This window comes from Macrobrachium nipponense, chromosome 24, assembly GCF_015104395.2.
Source record: "Macrobrachium nipponense isolate FS-2020 chromosome 24, ASM1510439v2, whole genome shotgun sequence".
Lineage (NCBI taxonomy): Eukaryota > Metazoa > Arthropoda > Malacostraca > Decapoda > Palaemonidae > Macrobrachium > Macrobrachium nipponense.
In genome coordinates, this window is record NC_061091.1 from 65,933,121 (window position 1) to 65,953,214 (window position 20,094).

The 20,094-nt window shown below is 41.8% G+C and overlaps 1 protein-coding gene across 1 annotated transcript; it reads right to left on the reverse strand.

The window, feature by feature from the left end:
• Positions 1-210: 210 nt before the first annotated feature.
• Positions 211-17,252, reverse strand: LOC135203275 (ribosome biogenesis regulatory protein homolog). The gene is made up of 6 exons (XM_064233037.1): positions 17,105-17,252; positions 16,327-16,486; positions 16,032-16,152; positions 15,539-15,775; positions 11,092-11,327; positions 211-485 (listed from the first exon to the last, which is right to left on the reverse strand). Exons 1-6 carry the CDS (start codon positions 17,250-17,252, stop codon positions 227-229), a joined length of 1,161 nt encoding a protein of 386 aa, XP_064089107.1. The 3' UTR covers positions 211-226.
• Positions 17,253-20,094: the final 2,842 nt, after the last annotated feature.

Below are 20,094 nucleotides of genomic sequence, written 5' to 3' on the forward strand. Positions count from 1 at the left end.
TACTACTGCCTCTTTGGAATATCCTATTGAAAACCTGTTTCTTTGGACAATCCTAATATTTAATCAATCTGACATATTAATGAACACATCCAGCCTAAAAACACTTCAGAATAGGAGGGGGGGGATGCAAGTTATTTTTCAAGACTACAAACCTGGAGAACTATAAGAGCTACAATATCTCTATACTGTAAGTTAATAAGAACAATACAATTGACAGCTGTATATTTTATTTCTTTCCACCTCTGGCTTTTTGACCACCCTTCTTAACTTTCCCTTGAGAGCCAGCCCCCTTTGATTTCTTGAATGCAGTGTCATGTTTCCCTCCCTTTCTCTTGCCCTTTTTACCTTTAGTTTTCTTTTCCTTCACAATTTTGGTGAAGCCTTTGCCTTGTTTTTCAGCCTTATGATCAGACTTTGTCATGTGACGTCCACCCATCTTTGATCTTCTGCCATATTTCTTGCCACCCTTCTTCTTATTTGACCTCCTGAAAGAAAATAATTCTGGTGAACTTGGACTTCTTGAATGCATTCTAAAAGATATCAACATAAGTAATACGCAGATTATTTTGAATGGAAGCCAAAGTTCAATTTAAAACCATGAAAGGGATTGCAAAATACAGTGTAAAATATTTCTGATGCTTTGCATGCACAGAAATAAAATGATGAGCAGGAGGAAAAAGAGGGATAACATTACTATTGGGACACCGGATTATGGTGAAGGTCCCGACACTTTTATCATTATCTTTTACTTTGTTAACTTATTTAACTAGATGGGATAGATGAAGAGATGGAGGAAAAGAGGTTGTCTACAGTTATTTGGTCTCTCAAAAAAGGAACTTTCATGATACACAACATACATGATACAATTTGTTAATCGTGAAAATTTGGGGACTGCACAATATCTGAGACTGCATGTTACAAGAGTATAAACAGTACTTGTTACCTAGAAACAAACCTATTACTGTTACTTGAACTTTAATGCAATGCTTGCCAAACAATCCGAGTGCCACTACAACCATTGTAATATGTCATCTATGATTACCTTTCTTCTCCCAGAGTTTCTCTCATTCCATTCATTGTTTCTAGTGAAGGATATTCTTTCAAACAAAACTGTTAATCATACTATTTCTGATATCATGAAAATCCAAGCCTCATCAGCTTTGTGTTAGTCAAAATCTAGAAATCTTCCTTTGCACACCAGGTTCCTTGCTTACTAGTGCGAACTAAAATTCAGTCACTTTTCACGGTAAAAAAAAAAGAAGTGAACTTGTGAGAACAAAAAGAGGAAAGGACTCAATCATTACATGAATAAATGGGTTTACCTTAAAAACTTTTGGTACAAAAGCATAGTTTTTTTCCATTACAAGCCCAATCAGGCTGGAATGACTGTTAGTCCCCTAGGAACAAGCAACATACAGTAGGATTATTATTATTAATAGGGGTTAGTTTTTCCAGACCTCTGAGTCTCGAGTAGACTCTTCTCGGGCTGGTTCTCAGGGATCAATCCTGAGACATTCAGTAGGAATTAAAGTACTTAAAAGAAGAAAAATATCAAGTCAAGCTTCTCCAGACATGATTTGAAATTGGTATCTTGTTACCCATGAGAAAAGTAATACTGTGCTGGACTGCAGTTGGTAAGTAATTTCTTAATAGTGGTGGAACAATTGAAACATGAAGATAAGTACCCCTATATGACCACTTCTCTTGCAAGTTTATGGCAAATGCAGATAATAGTGAATTAGGGAGAGGTGGATGAAGCTGCATTATGAACAATCCCAACCCAAAGAAAAGAAAGCGTGACTCAGCAATGATTGGACCCAATGAGAACACATTTAAGTTTTCCTTAATTATATCTCTTGATAAAGTTTTGTGAATGTAAACCAACATTTCCATAATAGTTCAACTGTCCTTACTGGGCCAAGAAAGGTCCTCATCCTCATTAGAAGTGACTATACTCTGTTTTTTTTCATCTGTCCATCCGCCTGTGGTGTTTCTGGGCTCAGCTCGTGTCGCTGCGCGAAATATCCTTTAATCTATTATTTCTAGGGTAAATGTACTAACACATACCAGAGAATAAATAAATAAAGAAAAAAGGTCAGTATAACTGACTCGCTCACCCTCCAAGAGGGTGTCGGTATGAACACTATGGCGAGTGAGACCACTACCACGAGCCAAATGCCAATAGAATTCTCCCACTACAAAATCCCTCCAAGAGGAGAGCCGACCCACAGAGTGGGCAGCAACTACTACTACTACTCCATCCCATGCTGCCGACTGCTGCGCCTCTGGTGGCCATCCTTTTCAGTTAGCGCACACGATTCACACGTGCCCTTTTTCACTCGGTGTTTTTTGTGCCCTTTTCGTTGGATTTATTTACAATGGAGCGTGCAGCCATCGCAGCAGCTAAGTTAAGTACTCAGTGTTTATTGCTATTTGGTTTTTTCCGGCCCTGAGCCCGTATTTGCCGTTTTTTAGGTATAAATACGAACTCTAGGTCGGAAGCATGGCAGCATGGTTCTGCCTCGTGGTGGGTTCGTTCTTGGTCACCCATACCCAGAACATCCCCTTACTTAAGTACGCTCTATTTCTATTATCCGCTTTGTTTAGGGTACGGTCTACACGGTTTTGTCATGCATGCATGTCTTTTACCTTATGTAGGCTCCTTCCATCCAGACCCTAGCCACGGCTCTTAGTATCGGCCTCGGCTAGCTTTGAGTGGTAGACTTGCCTTCGGGTTAGTCGTACACTCCTGGATTTTTTCTCCTACTATGTTGTTTTCTTTCTTTCATTATTATTCATTTGATTTATTTATATCATATTTGTTTTGGTTAGTTAGGCGTCTGGCTTGCTTAGCCTAGGTTATGGCCCATAGGGCCTATATGCTACCGCTCTTCAGTTCGGTTGCTTCCCGATAGCATCTCTCTGATCAGTTGGTTATGTTTCTAGGCTTAGTTGTCTTTTGTTGGTTCTTACCGCCCCGTGGTCACTACGTGATCACGAGGCAGCCAGACGCCTGTCCAGTCACCTTCCCCCCTCCCGCTCTTCTATAGAGTCGGGGGGGGGGTGGGTCGGTCTGCCCATGCTCGCTCCGCATACCCGAGCCTGCCTCCCTTTCTCCCCCCAGGCGGAGGGAGTAGAGGGACGGGACAGACCCAGACTGGTCTCGACCTCTCCGGCTTCTCGGTCCGGCCGGATGGTAAGGTGGGGGGGGACTGGCCTTTCCCCCCTCCGTTGCTACCCCGTCGCTCCGTTACTAGCCCGAGTCTGTATGTCCTCTCGCTCTTTCCCACCTTACTAGGGCTCCTTTACCACCGGAGACCTGGCATCCAGCGGAAAGGTGCTAGTCCACCCAGCAGGGTGGACCGGAGCATACAGTTGGTCCCTTCTAACCACTCCGTCTCGCTGAGTTACACACTCCGCCACGCACGGGACTTAGTCCGGTACGTCGAGTTTTTAGGTTTAAGATCTTTTATGTTAAACTAGTAAGTTTATCTTAAGTACCTTAAACCACCCCTCCCCCTCCCTTACCTGTCTCACCGGATCTCTCCGGGGTTATAGCCTATTCAGGCGATAAGGGAGGGGTTATGCCCAAAATTTTTTCCGAGCTCCGGCATGCAACGGAGTTCTTCTGTCCTCTAGCCTGTAAGTGATAGTCTTTAAGATACTCATGTGTCTTTTCACTTACAGACCACCAACTGTGAGCATCCGGGATGCGCCGCCACACTTCAGGACCCATGTGGACACGAAGTTTGCCGGTCCCATGCTCCATGCGCGACTCCGCACGGGGACATCCAGGTCTGGTACCACGAGACGTGTACCATCTGTTACGATCCTGGGGAGCCAGCTCTTAGACGGGGTAAGTATTCCAACTCCGGTAACTGGTCCTCATTTGTTATAGTGCTTAAGTCTTTACATTAATCACCCTAACTTAAGATAAAATTCAAGGGGTCTTATAGCCCCTATAAAATTTTAAGTTAAGCTTTAAATTGGTTTTAGTTTTAAGTTATTCTTAAAATCTAATCAATACCCTCTCTTCCAGGCTCCGGCTGTGAGGGATACCGCACTGGCAACCCTGCGGGCCTGGGTCGGCGGTTTTGGGAAAAAACGCCGCCAAGGGTATGCCCTACATCCTTGAGAAGAGGTTGGCGGTACTAATCTTCCCCGGAGGCAAGGCTACAGGCTACGTCGACCCAGCAGAGGCGGCCCCAACTATCGCTTTCATCCAGCAACAGCTGGCTGCCTCGTTGACGGACCAAGGCCAGGACATCTCCTCGGAAGTCGCGACGCTTGATATCAATGTAGAACCTATGGTAGGTGTAGACGACCTGTTGGTCGAGGTAAGTACGTTGGACACCCAAGGGATGCCCTTGGGTGCAACTGGTTCTTCTACCCCTGCAACCTCTCCATCCTTCCAAGGCTTTACAGGTAATGAACTGTATACTTCTCCTGACGCTTCAGTTAGAACAAGTCAAGGGTCAAACAGTGAAAACCTTGACGAAGACGTCGTCGTCGTCTAAGAAGACGGCTTCGGCGTCATCTTCTTCTCGTAAGTCTCCGGCTAAAAACCCCGGAGCAGAGAGATCTAAAGCTTCTGGGTCCGGCTCTAAGTCCTCGAGGAGTAGATCCTCCAGGGAGAGATCTCACACTCCAGCGGAGTCGTCAGTTCCGCTACCCTTGGTTCCGATTCAGAGCCACCCTTCCACCTCCGCAGCAGCTCCGGCTTTGGACTCCAACGCTGGTCTGTTACAACAAGTGGGCGATCTGGTTGGGTCTCTGAAAAATAGCATGGAACAAATGATCTCTCGGTTGTCTGATAGGATTACCTCTCAGGACACCATTATAGCCGGACTGAGCCAAGCTCCTCTAGCCTCTCCTCCACCTTTCAACACAGGTGGAGCCCAGCTACCCACCCCCGTATGACTCTCTACCTCCGTTCTCAATGAACAACCCTTGGAGAGTAGCGTCATACGCCCCCTTCCAGGACGGGCTTATCTCTATCCCGGAATGTGGAACTCGGAGGATTGAGGACTTTCGAGTTCTACCGGAAAGACCCTTCAGCCTCCGTTCATCGGCTACGCCAGGCTCACCGCCTCAGCCATGACTCGGGATGATAAAGTACCAAAGGAGACAGTCCTCTATTCACGTGACCAGGCTCAGAGAGAATGGCTCAGGTGTCTAGAGGACATGGATTGTTCCAACACGAAAATCCAACCTTTTAAAAGTCCGTTTACGATCTTTACGATGGAAAGAGAGGTACTCCGCTCCCTTCTTGACAAAGATCGCGACAACTACTATTCCAGCAGCCCAGAAGGGGGGATTCCATGCCTCAACTGAAGGAGGCAGATCCTACATCTCCTTTACTTCCTTCAGCCGGTGAATTGTGGGAAGATTTACCTAACACCTTCTCAGCTGGCAAACTCAAACCAGACTGTGCTATGGAGCAGTTTGGTGTGTTGCTACTAGGCTTCCAGATAGCCTTATTCAGGCAGAATTCGATGCCAAGTCACGGTTAGCCAGGTCTATTAATTCCATGGCTATGACCGAGGTGGCTACCATTGCCTATGGGTCGGAGCCACTCTTCAAGCTTCTTACCAAATCTTTGACTCAAACGGTGCAGTCGGATATGTTTGAGTTCGCCACTGCCAGGACGAATTGTAGGAAACATGTCCTACAAGAAGCGACAATTCGACACGAGCCGAATAAGTTGCTTACCTCAAACATCTGGGGAGCAGACCTCTTCCCAGAAGCGATGGTGAAGGAGGTTCAGTCAGAGGCTACGAGACTGAACCAGAGCCTTAAAGACCGTTGGGGTCTTACGGCCAGGAGACGACAGGATCAAGCCGGTAAGGGTAAGGCTCAAAGGAAACCTAGACGTTTCCAGCCCTACCAGAAGAAGCAGCCACGCTTTTCTCAGCAAGTTCCGGCTGTTCCCTTAGTGCAAACAGCCCAACCTTCCACCTCAAAGGCTCAGTCGCAGCCTATTTATGTTATCTCCCCTCAGCCTCAGCCCTCCACCTCTTACGCCCTCTCTCCAGCCTACAACCAGGTCTTCGAGGGTCAAGCTTCACAGAAGTATGACCGCTCGGGTAAAGGGAGGGGTGGCAGAGGTAAGCGATCCTTTCGTGGGAGAGGATCGGGAGGTCCCTTTAATAGGGGAAAACATTTCAGGGGAGGCCGAGGAGGCTACCAGAACCAATGAGGAACTTCAGGTAGGAGGGAGGCTGTTTCACTTTCGCCACCGGTGGAACTTCAGCAAGTGGGCTCAGAGCATTGTGTCAAAAGGCCTGGGTTGGAGCTGGTTAGAGAACCCACCCCCATCCAGACCTTTCCGCCAACTTCCTTCCAAGGAATTGACGGAGTATGCGGAGGATCTCCTTCAGAAAGGAGCTATAGCGAGAGTCAAAAGGTTAAAATTTCAAGGACGCTTGTTCAGCGTGCCAAAGAAAGGCTCACAAAAAAAGAAGGGTTGTAATCTTAGACTTGTCCCGCTTAAACTTAGCCATTCGCTGCGACAAGTTCAAGATGCTCACGATCTCGCAGGTGCGGACCTTACTTCCCCGTGGGGCCGTCACCACCTCTATCGATCTTACCGACGCTTACTATCATATCCCTATTGCAAGACACTTCCGTCCGTATCTGGGCTTCAAGATAGGAGACCAGACATTCTCCTTCAAGGTAGTTCCTTTCGGGCTCAACGTAGCACCCAGGTGTTTACGAAGCTGGCGGAAGTAGTAGTTCAACAACTAAGATCGCAAGGGGTTATGGTAGTAGCGTATCTCGACGATTGGTTGATCTGGGCTTCAACAGTCGAGGAATGCAACAGAGCAACACTGAAAGTGATTCAGTTCCTGGAATATCTAGGCTTCAAGATAAACAGGACCAAGTCAAGACTCACTCCAGAGTCAAACTTTCAGTGGCTAGGCATTCAATGGAATCTATCCTCCCATACTCTGTCGATTCCATCAACCAAGAGAAAGGAAATAGCGAAGTCAGTCAAGCAATTTCTGAGTCACAAACTGGCGTCAAGAAGAACTCAGGAAAGGATCCTGGGTTCACTCCAGTTTGCATCAGTGACGAACATCCTAATGAAAGCCAAACTGAAAGACCTAACCAGAATCTGGCGCTCACGAGCAAATGTCAGGTCCAGGGACAAATTATCCTCAGTCCCTCTGATTCTAAAGAATCGACTCCGGCCGTGGGCGAAAGTCAAGAACTTGTCGGTGTCAGTGCCCCTTCAGTTTCCTCCACCAGGGATCACCATCCACACAGACGCTTCATTAAGCGGTTGGGGAGGATATTCCCAGTTCAAGAAAGTTCAAGGAACGTGGTCACATCAGTTCCGTCAGTTCCATATAAACGTACTGGAAGCAATGGTAGTGTTCTTGACTCTAAAAAGGTTACGTCCGCCAAAGTGCTCCCACGTAAAGCTAGTCCTGGACAGCGCAGTGGTAGTACATTGTATAAAACAGAGGAGGCTCCAAATCACGTCATCTAAATCATGTCATGGTAGCCATCTTCTCCCTGGCGGACAAGTTCAGTTGGCATCTCTCCTCCACTCATATAGCTGGAGTGAGGAACGTCATAGCAGATGCTCTATCCCGATCAGTACCTCTAGAGTCGGAATGGCACTGGACAACAGTTCGTTCCAATGGATTCTTCAGAGAGTTCCAGGTCTACAGGTGGATCTCTTCGCATCTCAAGCGAACCACAAACTCCCATGTTATGTGGCCCCCAACCTGGACCCTCTGGCCTATGCCACGGACGCCCTGGCTCTAGATGGAAACAACTGGGAGAAGATTTATGTCTTTCCTCCAGTGAATCTTCTCATGAAGGTGTTAAACAAACTCAGGACATTCAAGGGTCAAGTGGCTCTAGTAGCCCCAGACTGGCCGAAGAGCAATTGGTACCCTCTGATTCTGGAACTGGGTCTTCGCCCTCTTCGGATTCCCAATCCCAGGCTCTCCAGTCAGTACAAACGAAGACTGTGTTCGCTTCCTCAGGGATTCTCAAAACCCTAACTTTATGGATTTCATGAAGTTTGCAGCAAAAAGGGATGCGAATATTGACCCGCAAAATATCCTCTTTTTGGAATCCGATAAAAGGGATTCAATTTTGAGACAGTATGATGCTGCTGTCAAAAAGTTAGCAACCTTCCTGAGAGAATCGGATATTAGGATCATGACAATCAATTCAGCTATATCCTTTTTCAGATCCTTATTTGAAAAAGGCTTAGCAGCTAGCACGATTACGACAAACAAGTCAGCCTTGAGAAAGATTTTTCAATTTGGTTTCAACATAGACTTGACAGATTCCTACTTCTCGTCTATTCCCAAGGCGTGTGCTAGACTTAGACCTTCTGTAAGGCCTACGTCAGTATCATGGTTCTTAAACGATGTTCTAAAGCTGGCTTCAGAAACCAATAATGACACATGCTCGTTTATAATGCTCTTAAGAAAAACTCTATTTTTATTAAGCTTGGCCTCAGGAGCTAGGATTTCAGAACTGTCGGCTTTATCCAGAGATCCGGATCATATCCAGTTCCTTCCCACAGGGGAAGTGCTACTTTCCCCGGAACGTAGCTTTATAGCTAAGAATGAAGATCCTTTGATGAGGTGGGAACCATGGAAGGTTCTACCCCTTCCACAAGATGTATCTCTTTGCCCAGTTTCAACCTTACGAGCCTTTCTGTCTAGGACCTCCTCATCCTCATCGGGTCCTCTCTTTAAGAGAGAAAAAGGTGGTACTTTATCTATTAAAGGCATCAGGCAACAAATCCTGTACTTCATTAAACAAGCCAATCCTGACTCTTTCCCAAAAGCACATGATGTCAGGGCAGTAGCCACCTCAATTAACTATTTCCAACATATGAACTTCGATGAGTTGAAAAAGTATACTGGATGGAAATCGCCGACAGTGTTCAAACGTCATTACTTAAAGTCCTTGGAAGCTCTGAAATTTTCAGCAGTAGCAGCGGGTAACATAGTTTCCCCTGACTCCACCTAATCTTTACTAGAAGAACCAGTCCTCCTTTCTACCTGCCTCACCCAACAGTTCGTCTATTCCTGCCTTGTTCATCTACGGTCACCTTGTGTCTTAGCTGCTTTGATGATGATATAGTGGGTGTCCCTTATTTTTTTGCTAGGGGCACTCACAATTGATTATGGATTTTGATCTCTTGGATGTCATCCCCTTATTTTTATGCTAGGGGATACATCTTATTTGTAATGGTTACGGGTTTTGTATATTAAGTTATATACATTCCTTTATATATTTTTATTGTTGAGTTTGTTTTGTTCAACTTATTATGCTAATTGCTCTGGATTTCTGATACATAGCTTTACACAGATACCATTTTTGTACATATATGCCTTATTACCCCTGTATATATGTAAATTACCTTAAGTTAAGAAATATTATTAGAATTAAGTGTAATTTAAGCAATATTTCTATTTTTGTATCATTGTGTATATGTATCCTTATTAGCAATTATATTATTTTAATTTTATTTTACCTTTTATTTGAGACCTTCTTTTATTTTGTTAATTTTATTTACAATCTTGTGCTATTTCTCTGGTACGATTTCGCGCAGCGACACGAGCTGAGCCCAGAAAAGGGATTTTGACGTAAGGAAAAATCTATTTCTGGGCGATTGGCTCGGTCGCCAGCGAAATCCCGCCCTACCCATCCCATCGCCCAAGATTGTCTGCTAACTTCAGGATGGCCACCAGAGGCGCAGCAGTCGGCAGCATGGGATGGAGTAGTAGTAGTAGTTGCTGCCCACTCTGTGGGTCGGCTCTCCTCTTGGAGGGATTTTGTAGTGGGAGAATTCTATTGGCATTTGGCTCGTGGTAGTGGTCTCACTTGCCATAGTGTTCATACCGACACCCTCTTGGAGGGTGAGCGAGTCAGTTATACTGACCTTTTTTCTTTATTTATTTATTCTCTGGTATGTGTTAGTACATTTACCCTAGAAATAATAGATTAAAGGATATTTCGCTGGCGACACGAGCCAATCGCCCAGAAATAGATTTTTCCTTACGTCAAAATCCCTTTTTTGTATGGTAACACTGCGTCCCGGGCTTTAGATTGTTACATTCAGCTTACATTCAACGATTATAATAATATCCTATTTCGAATATTAACGGTGTAATTCGCATACAGTAAATTATTAAAACACTTTTCAGTTGCAAATGTACACCCAGATATCCTTTTATTTACCTAAAACTTACAAATAGCGTAACTATCTAAAGCCCGGGACGCAGTGTTGCCATACAAAAACACCAAAGGCGGGTGGACAGATGAAAAAAAACAGAGTATAGTTAGAAGTGGAATAGCCAGCATGGGACAGAGAATGAGAAAGTGATGAGGAACAGTTCTTGGCAAGGATCTTGCTGACTTCTTGAAAATACTAATGTCATGAGATGCACCATTTTTGTAGATACTTAAAACATAGATGCTTCCTGTGAAGGATTATTCATTTAGTGGTTTTGAAGAGACTTCCCAATACCTGGGCAGGCAAGGTCTCCAACGAAAGTTGGGAGCTGGGACCTATGGTGTCATTCAGTGCTGAAACAATTGTTAGGAGGGTGGAAACTTTGATGATGGAAGAAAGAGAATATGAATGGAGGTACAGTGAAGGGAATGAAAGAGATTGCAGCTAGGGCATACTAATATGAACAACTCTGCTGAGAAAACAAATAGCCTATACTAATAAAAAAAAAAATGTCAAAACAACAAACATACACTGAGCAAAAGTTCACAAACACATAAGACTGCAATCTTTTCCTTTTAAACAAAGTGAGACTTCATTTCTGCATTTTTGGGCAATATGTATGATAAACAGCAGTTAATAAACATTAACTACCAGAATCATTGTATAGTAGTCGATATATTTGTCACTTTGACGGGTAGTCCAACGTTTTAAAAAGGATTCAAGATATAAAATAATATTTATGGGGTATCAGATCATTTGAACTAGCAATTTGATCCTCATTTTGTACAACCAACAAGAGGGTATATATCTAATTAATCCAATAAGCTTGTAATTTTTAAGAACAAGAAACAAAATAAACACTAAAATGGCCTACTTACTCTACATTTTCCTCTGTGATTTGTTTACTTATTGCTCCTTCAAGGTTCAGATCTGGTTTATCAAGTTTGCTGAGGATTTCTAGACATCTCTTCTTCTCCTGCTGGCCGTCTCCTGTTGTATACTCTACCTTGCGCTTTCTACCCAAGCCTTTGGCTCTCTTTTCCCCTGGGAGGGACTCTTGGAATTTACCAGCTGAGGCTGTAGCATGTTTAGCATGGTGCATCGCCACATTAAGCTGCAAAAAAAAAAAAAAAAAAAAAAAAAAGGTACTACAGCATGTTTTAGGTAGAATGAGAAGCACAGTAGCATTTCACCAGCTGATTCAGAACAATGGCAAATGAAATGTCTCTACTGAATAAATTTCCTTTACTACAAACAAATTTTAATTTTCTACAACTAATTGGACTTTCCTGAGACATGCAACTCTTATTTATGTGCATACCAACACACATAAAAGAAAAACATGAGGCATTCAAGACTGGTAGCCTGATTGCACATACAAAATGAATACAAATAAATAAAATATACCAATCTGGACTACACTTACAGTCATCAGCTGTTATACTGTATACTTTAATACTCGCTCCAATTCATGAAATTTTCTTCAGAATCACTGAAGTGAGCACAATTTTCTTTTCCTTTTTATGGATTTCATAAATTTATTGCAGTTGACATATCAAGATACATTTCAAATTCTGAGACGACCACTCTAGCTAGTACAGGAACACATATAACGAAAATGGATAATAAATGTTTAATATTGCTATCCAGTAGGTATGAAATCTGCACCACTTGCCTAGTTGCACTACTGGTTTTTTTTTCTAAGCATTTTTTGGGTGGAAACAGTGCCTATCATTTGTTTATGCTAATACTATCACCTTCATAAATATGTTTATCAATTTGAACATAATGCTTATAAGACAACTGTAGGTACACCGTAGTTAATCATGCTTCAACCAAGCCGATTCTAAGTTTACTGTTATCAGTTTACAAGTTAGTGTAGGGTTGTTATGCCAATCAAGTTCAAGTCCAGTATAAACTTCCTGGATCACAGAAATATATGTAAAAGATGCTGTGTAATGTCTACCTGTACTTTTTGTTTGGGTTTTCACCACAAAATCTGGTGCAAATGACAGTCCAACTGATACCCAATGTCTTGGGTGCTAACCCTTCCAGACGGGCATAAATCTGAATGACTTATGTTGAAGATACAAATGTCAGTAGGAAAACACCTTCAGTAAGAGCTAAAACACTGATGCTGAAATGGTTTCTTTGGATGACTCGTTCTTTCAGGTAATACACTTGGAGACCACAGAGAGATCCAAATGAGAACGTTTAAGGGCCTGTTAGGAAACCACTTTACTGAAATAATGAATGCACTCCACCAAAGAACCCACATATAATCTAAAAAGTTAAAAAAAAACCTGAGGGAGGATGGACTTCCAACCATGGAAACCAGAGATGTACTTCATACAGTGATACAGTGTCTTCAAAGAAGTCAGCTTGGATCAACATCCCTCTTACTGCGTCAAACACAGAAAAAACTCCAGCTGGCCTAGTAAATTTGTTGGTTGAGGTCATACAGAAGCCTGCAATGGGTGCAGCTGCCTCCTTTAGAAAATCTTTACCTGTGAGCCTTATTGGATAACCTCCATGCAAGACATTCATTTATAAAGTTCCATGAACTGATTGTGCTACCACTACAGTAAAGGAGATGAGTTAATTAGGTTATGGGAACAAAAATACACCTCTCCACAATAACTACATTTAACTTGTTAGCTAGTTAAGAAGAAAATAGTAGGAATAAATGTACCTGCCAAGGTGCAGGAATGATTTTACTTCTGATACAGAAATAGTGAAAGCAATGAAAAGAATGAATACTATAAACTAATGAATATCTAACTTTTCTGCTCAACTTCCACCATCACCAACACCCTAGGTTTGGGAGGACAATCTAAAAGTTATGTCGTTTATGACAATATGGGTATGCATAGGCCTAAAGACCAAGTATTTTCTGGACCGGTCAGGTGATTCTGACAACAGCTGATGCACTTTGATGTGCCATGAATCCTTACTGCCACACAGTCAATTGCTCTACAGAATACACATTGCATGTCTGGTTTCTGGTATATATATGGAATCTAATAAGTCTATTATTCACTTAAGGGGGCCGGCCGGAACCCCTATATATGGTGGTATAGGGCGAAAAATGCAAAGTCATAAAAAAATTCATGGAGCTTCATATGGCAATTGAGAATACGTATACAAAATATTTCGTCAAAATTCCTCTTACTTTCGTAGTTACAGGGAAATTAGTAAACATAACTCAATAAGCCTAAAACATTCATCCGTACAAGAAAATGCAATATTTCTTCTGTTATCGTAAATTTTAATAATTATTGGCAAAGAAATTGTGAGAAATGGCATCTGTAGAGATTCCGTGGCTCGCAGAAGCGAGTTACTGCTAGTATCTGGTTCAATCATGAATCAGTTGGACCATAGACTTCAAGTAGATTACACGTTCGAGTTTCACCTCGTGACATTCGCTTGCATTTACGTATGTTTATGTATGTTTCCGCAAGAAGTTCATCATGCCAATGAGGAAAAGACAAGGAAAACATCTCGCTAACATACAGACGAAGAAAAATCGCTCAAGTATTATTACAGAATATCGTAATATACGCGTAGTTAGTGAAGAGAGAGGGGAGGGTCACCTAGTAACGCCCCCTTCTTGCATGACAGCACACGTCACACTGTGCCCAAGGCTACGATCTTTGAGCAAAGAGATCTTCATTTATGATAAATAACATAGTTTTGGTTTTTTAATACCCAAAATGGAATATGAAATTCATAATAATCATGATTTATTAAATTGTCTTTGTATAAAGAGTACACCTTCGAGTTTCACCTCTGACATTCTCTTGCATTTACGTTTGTTTATCTTTGTTTCGGCAAGAATGTCATCATGCCAAAGAGGAAAATACAAGGAAAACATCTCGCGCTAACATACAGAAGAAAATTCGCTGTAATAAGCCGAGTTAGTGAAGGGGAGAGAGGGGGTTACGTAGGAAGGAGTGTCCCATCTTGCCTCAAGCAGTACCCCAGGCTACGATATATGAGCAAAGGGATCATCATTTATGATTAAATTATGATAAATAAAATAGTTTTGTTTTATTAATACACAAAAAAGAAATATACATTCATAATAATCATTATTTATTAACTTTGTCTTTATAGAAATACGAAGGAAAACTTTGAACGCCCGTATCTCAAAACTATACTTATTGACCTTCAAAATCTATCTCCTCACTTAGTTTTAAAGCTATAACATTGGAATTTGGTATATAACTCAGAAAGACATTATAGAACAATCAAATAGAGCACTTTTTTCCATTTTTTGTTTCGTCTTTTTTTTATAAATTTTTTTCTCGTGATTTATAGGGTTTATTTTTTTACCATATTGAAAAATTCATATCTAGCAAAAAAAATTACTTTTAGAAAAAAAAACTCCATTTGATTGGAGGTCTACATCAGGTCTATATATGGTAGTAATCCCAGGTCTTAATATTAAATATCAAGGAAGGAGATAGAATTTGAAAAATGGTTATTTTCGGGATAAATTGGCCTGGCGTCACAAAACCGAAGGTCAGAGGCGAAAATCATATGCGGTTTGGAGATGTCCCAAGTCACCTTATTAAGTGGTATGAATGTCAAAGTCCTGTCGTTAAAAAACGGCATTAGCCGGCCGGCCCCCTTAACTGGTTCTTCACCTCACTTAACTGGTTCTTCATCTTTTATCAGCATCTTTGTCCCTTTTGCTCTGTTCATGGTGCTGGGATGGTAACCTGATATTCCTACTGTCTATAGCAATTATCATACTGTCTTCTAACAGGTTTCAAACATCTGCAACTGGCCTTTTTTCGTCTCAATCCAACATCACTTGACTTGGAATCCTTCTGAGAACTTCTAAATTTTACAGTAGGTATTACTAACTTAAGTTTTTTACAAATGGTTTCCTACACAAAAACTACCAATTTTCATTCCTAAAAAACTATTTAAAAATGACCGGGATTAAAGGACTCCATCACCCTGTGGGCAGACTTGATATAAAAGGTATAAAAGTAGTCGTTTTTTTATCCCATGAGGTAAGATTTTGTATTACTAAAATATCTTGGAAACAAACACATCATGTACTTTAGATATCTATTTAACACTCAACAAGTGTTATCCCCTGAATCATGAACTAAAGACCTTACTTACTGTCTTACCTGAGATTCCATATCTTGACTATACGTACATCATAACTCAATGTGAGCAATGACCTGACCTGACCTTTCTTAGTCTTCTTCAGAAGACATAGTATTCATTTACCTTCAGAAGTTAAACATACAATGCAGTTGGTTCAATCATGGTATTTAAAAAATGAACAAAATAAGTTTCACTTACTTCTTTCGGGGTAGCAAATGAACTTCCTGTAACTCCTAATTTCGGAACATCTATTTTATTGTGACGTGCTATATTACGAAGACGTTGGAATTCATTTTTAGCAATTCTTTCTTTCTTTAGCTGTGATCTCTTCTCGAACTGATCTTCATAAGGGTCTGCATTCGCAGGTACTTCAATAACCCAATTCTTTTCTTTTTCCGCTTGGACTTTGCGGTAACCGTACCGAGGTACCCATCTCTGTAATTAGTAAATGAAAAAATAAAATAATCTACTAGAAGAAACTTGCAAAATTACAATAACCAGAGCAAATACTGCAACTAAGCATATTTAACAAAGATAATAAACATTTCAACAGAAAACAGACAACTGTAAGGCAAAATTTTATCATCCAAAGTTTAAAAAAAAAAAAAAAAAAAAAAAAAAAAAAAAAAAAAAAAAAAAAAAAAAAAAAAAAAAAAAAAAAAAAAAAAAAAAAAAAAAAAAAACTCCTCACCTTCAGTGTTTCATCCCAAAGTTTCTTTTCTTTCTTCCTTCTTGTTAAACCCTTTTCCCTGGCATACTGTTCCCATTTTGTAAGGATTGGACCTTTGGGCAGTGGCTTTTCTCTTGGTAATCTGGGAGAAAGAGTGACTGCTGTAGCTACATGATAAATACGGTGTGATACGCCACCGTGATCATTCTGATACACTCTATTTAAGAGATTAATTCATGAACTCATGCGTCATACAGTACAGTAAGGTGTCTTTCATAACATTATTGGAGTAACATCTGATTGCCAATACACTTACCTGGTACTTGGTTTTGGTAATTTAACATAGACAGCATTATCAATGCGATGTGTCGGTAGATCCCAAACTTTGGCTAACAGAGCCTGGACACCATCACGGGCCAAACTTGAAAGGTAACTATCTGACTGTTCTGGATCTCTGAAAGAATGGTGAACATTAACTTACAATATTCATGAGTAAAACAAATTTATGTGCACAAGTACAAGCAGTGTATAATAGAGAAGTATGGTGCTATGAAAAAAGACATCCCTAGAACTTTATAGTACTCCATTCAAAGGACACTGAATTCAAACAGAAGACAACCAAAAAGGCTCTTTTATTACACTAAGTCTTCCAGCCAAGATACAAGAAGCTAATTCACCAATTATCCACTGAACCACTAAAAGTAAAATTTTTAACAGTGCATATAATACACACTGATTTGAGATACTCTACTGAAACCTAAATGAGCACACCCCTCATAATAAGGCAAAGATGCACAGCTACTGACTGAATGGATTACATAAACTTATAGGATATGAACTCACTTCAGCTCAGGTGTCTATATTTCAAGAACACAAAGTACTCAAAGCCAAAACAAACCATTCTCTCAATAATCTCTTTTAAACAAAACTTAATTTTCCTTTCCTCAGTCCTGGTTTATGTTCCAGTATATTGCCTTGATGTTTCCCACACTTGCCATATCATTCCATGCTTCATAAAGTTATGGAAGATCGGCCTCTTGTCAACTATTAGTTGGAAAAAAAATTCAGCCACAGTATGGTCATAAAGTGCTTACATTGGTTGAAAGAGACTGGCTTTTGCTCTGAGGTTATTGTATCCTGGGCTGAACAATCAAGAACCCATCGGAGATCCAGGAACAGAGGTGAAAATCCAAGACTTTTTACCAAGGCAAAATATAATTGCAGCTGAGAGTTGAAAAGCATTTTTTTTGGGGGGAGTATTGATTGTGCTTTAATGAAAAAGTTCATTGTGCCTTTGCACCAGGAAGGACAGGATAGAAGTGCAGAAACTTTAATTACCACTATTATGAAATATTTGAAATATATTTGCGCTGGCAGAATGGTAATGAGAGATGGTTAGGCTGCCTACAAGACCCTTGATAAGGAACGATAAATCCAAAAGGTCATCAACCACAGTAAGAACTTCGTGGACCCCGACAATCGTTTTGTTCACAATCAAAACATTGAGCGTGAACGGAGAAACATTAAGGAGCGGGCCAAAAGATCTGGTATCTGTACCAAGTACTATGAACAGTATTTTGGACCATATTTGTTTTCAAATTATTATAGGTAGAACGCTCATCATCACTTCTTCCAAGAGGCCGCCAAACTCTATCCACCACACGGCAGTCAACAACCACCCACTGTTTAAGAGGATTTACCAAACTCCAATGTGGAACCTTCCTATCTGACAGAAATTAAGGTAAGATTGCTTATTAACACATGTATATATATATCCTGTATTATAATCTAAAATAAAACATGGAGCCCAAGCCTTTCAGTTGTTGGTTTTTTCTTGTCAAGAACGAATCCCCCAAGGGGGGTTTGGGGGACTTGCTCCTGGGCTAACAGATTGGCAAAATAGTGACCAGTTTTCCAAACTAGGTTAGTTTAGCTATTGCCCTTGATTATTTCCAGTTATTCTTTTAAAAATGAAACTGAGCTACTCAGAAACCAGGTACTTGAACGTTGCAGATTATATTGTTATGCCTATCATGAACAATTTCTAATTGCCAGTAGCGGGCTGTGTTAGCAAGTGCGTATTTGAGAAATTACATATCATATTAACAAAACTTTTTCCTAAGCAATTACACATTAGGAGCACCTACAGTTTCGAGGGCCAACCTTACCGCCGACCAATTTTCTCGTCCAAACCTACCACTAGATGGCGGTAGGTCCAGACAAGAATATTGGCGTAAGACCACCCAACCAAAATGGCGGCGAAACCAAAACAACAACAAACAATGTAGAGCCAAAAGCTTAATAGAAACAGTAAAGGGGGACTCTCCTGGGAAACCGGGCTTTTTGAGTGGGGGGAAACGGATACGAGTGGAGGAGACTGCCGAAAACTAAATAGAAACGGTAAAGGGGGACCCCGCTGGGAAACCTGGGTTTTTGGGAGGGGGGAAAACTGATACAGTGAGTGAGGGAGCAAAATAACAATGTAGCAGCCGGTTGACCCCCTACTCTGCATTTAACATGTTGACCCCTTACTCTACAAATGGGAGGCGGGCTACGCTAGCCTACTGCTTACCTACACTGGAGACACCAAGTTGACTGTTTGGAATGTTTGTGCCGTGCAGGTCGTGGTAAGTGAAAGGCCACCCCAGGTCAAAGAGAATACTCACCTGGGCGGAAGGATTTGGGTGTTTTACGGCCTGTGAAACTGGCCCACAAAACTGTAAAATACCCGAAAGGACCCCAGCGTCTACGGGTAAAAGTGGCGTGCGGATCTAGCACATAGAATGGAAAGTTTATTGACACAAGCGACTCCGCAAGCATCAAGATGGCGTCAATCTTCTATATTGTTGGTGTTATAGGGGGGGAAACACCACAGTGGAGCCATCGTCATCGCGTGGATCAGCCTTATTCACTCGATATTTAATGGTGAAACAAGAATACAATTACATCTTTAAGCATACCATTCAAAAGATTGAAGTTTTGTCAACATAATGTGATATATGAAAGCACCATACAAACTAAAATGACAATTTGTCCAAAATTGCATTTTTCCTAACTATACAAACCTGAGGTCCTTTTACAATAGGAAGGTACTAGCGGCAGCTGGATAGGTCGTAAGCTTTCGAACAAGGGGTTCGGTAGTTAACTGCTTGTCCGACAGGCGCGCGCGCGCGACTGGTAGGTAAACAAATCACTTTTGCTTTTGGCCCAAGCAAAAACTGCAGAGTGAGGGGTGGCATGAGGTGGGGCTATGTGTAAAAGGACCTCAGGTTTGTATAGTTAGGAAAAATCCAATTTTGGACAAATTGTCATTTGTTCCGACACGGCATACAAACCTTCGGTCCTTTTACAATAGGAAGACTCACTTCTTGGTGGGAGGAATCTGAGTCTTTTGTGAACAGACTGGTGTTCGCCCAACCTTGGAATGCCTCCCTGGTCGTAAGAGCGAGGGAGGGATCCAAGCCTCTGTCCGATTGATCGGGGTGTGCACCGCAGGATCAATGGTCAGACCTCTGGACCAATTACTAAGAGAGAGGCAAGCGTATCTCTTCGTACCAGCAAACAAGAACAAGTTCCTATTTGCAAGAGGCAACATAAAGTTATGGTTTGTCTCTTGTTGGCATCCACTTCCCCCCCCTTGTAGGAGGAAGTGGTGGATATTCGCTCCCATCCCTAGTGAAAGGGATAGGATGGGGCTCTGTCGAGTAGCTCACCGCATCTCGTCCTTATCCAGCAAGGTGATGACCGTATCCCTCTACCCACAGGTAGAGGGGGAGAAAAAGATAGGAAGAGAAGCCAGTCACTCTCTCATTCACTTATCTATTCTTACAGTCACACCAGGACTCGATGCTGTTCAGCCTGCTAGGGTCTGGGTTAGCTAGACAACGTGTTGAGCAGCCACCACGGGTCCTAAGGAAAACGATCCAAGGACCTGTGGGCAATATCCAAAGGTAGAAGGAGGTGCCGGTGGTCTGGTTGTACCAGACCCCTGCCTTCAGTACCTGCGCCATGGAGAAGTTCTTGTGTACTCGAGGGAGTGTACTTCTAGGTCATCTTGGTGCTGACGAAGAGTCTTCAACACTCA

Excerpts from the sequence above, each read along its gene's own strand:
- LOC135203275 (XM_064233037.1), bottom strand. The coding sequence starts at position 17,252 with ATGCTTTTCAACTCTCAGCTGCAATTATATTTTGCCTTGGTAAAAAGT. Across the intron at positions 16,487-17,104 it reads GCCAGTCTCTTTCAACCAAT|TTAATGTTCACCATTCTTTC; the intron begins GTAAGCACTTTA and ends GAATATTGTAAG. Across the intron at positions 15,776-16,031 it reads TTTGGGATGAAACACTGAAG|AGATGGGTACCTCGGTACGG; the intron begins GTGAGGAGTTTT and ends TACTAATTACAG.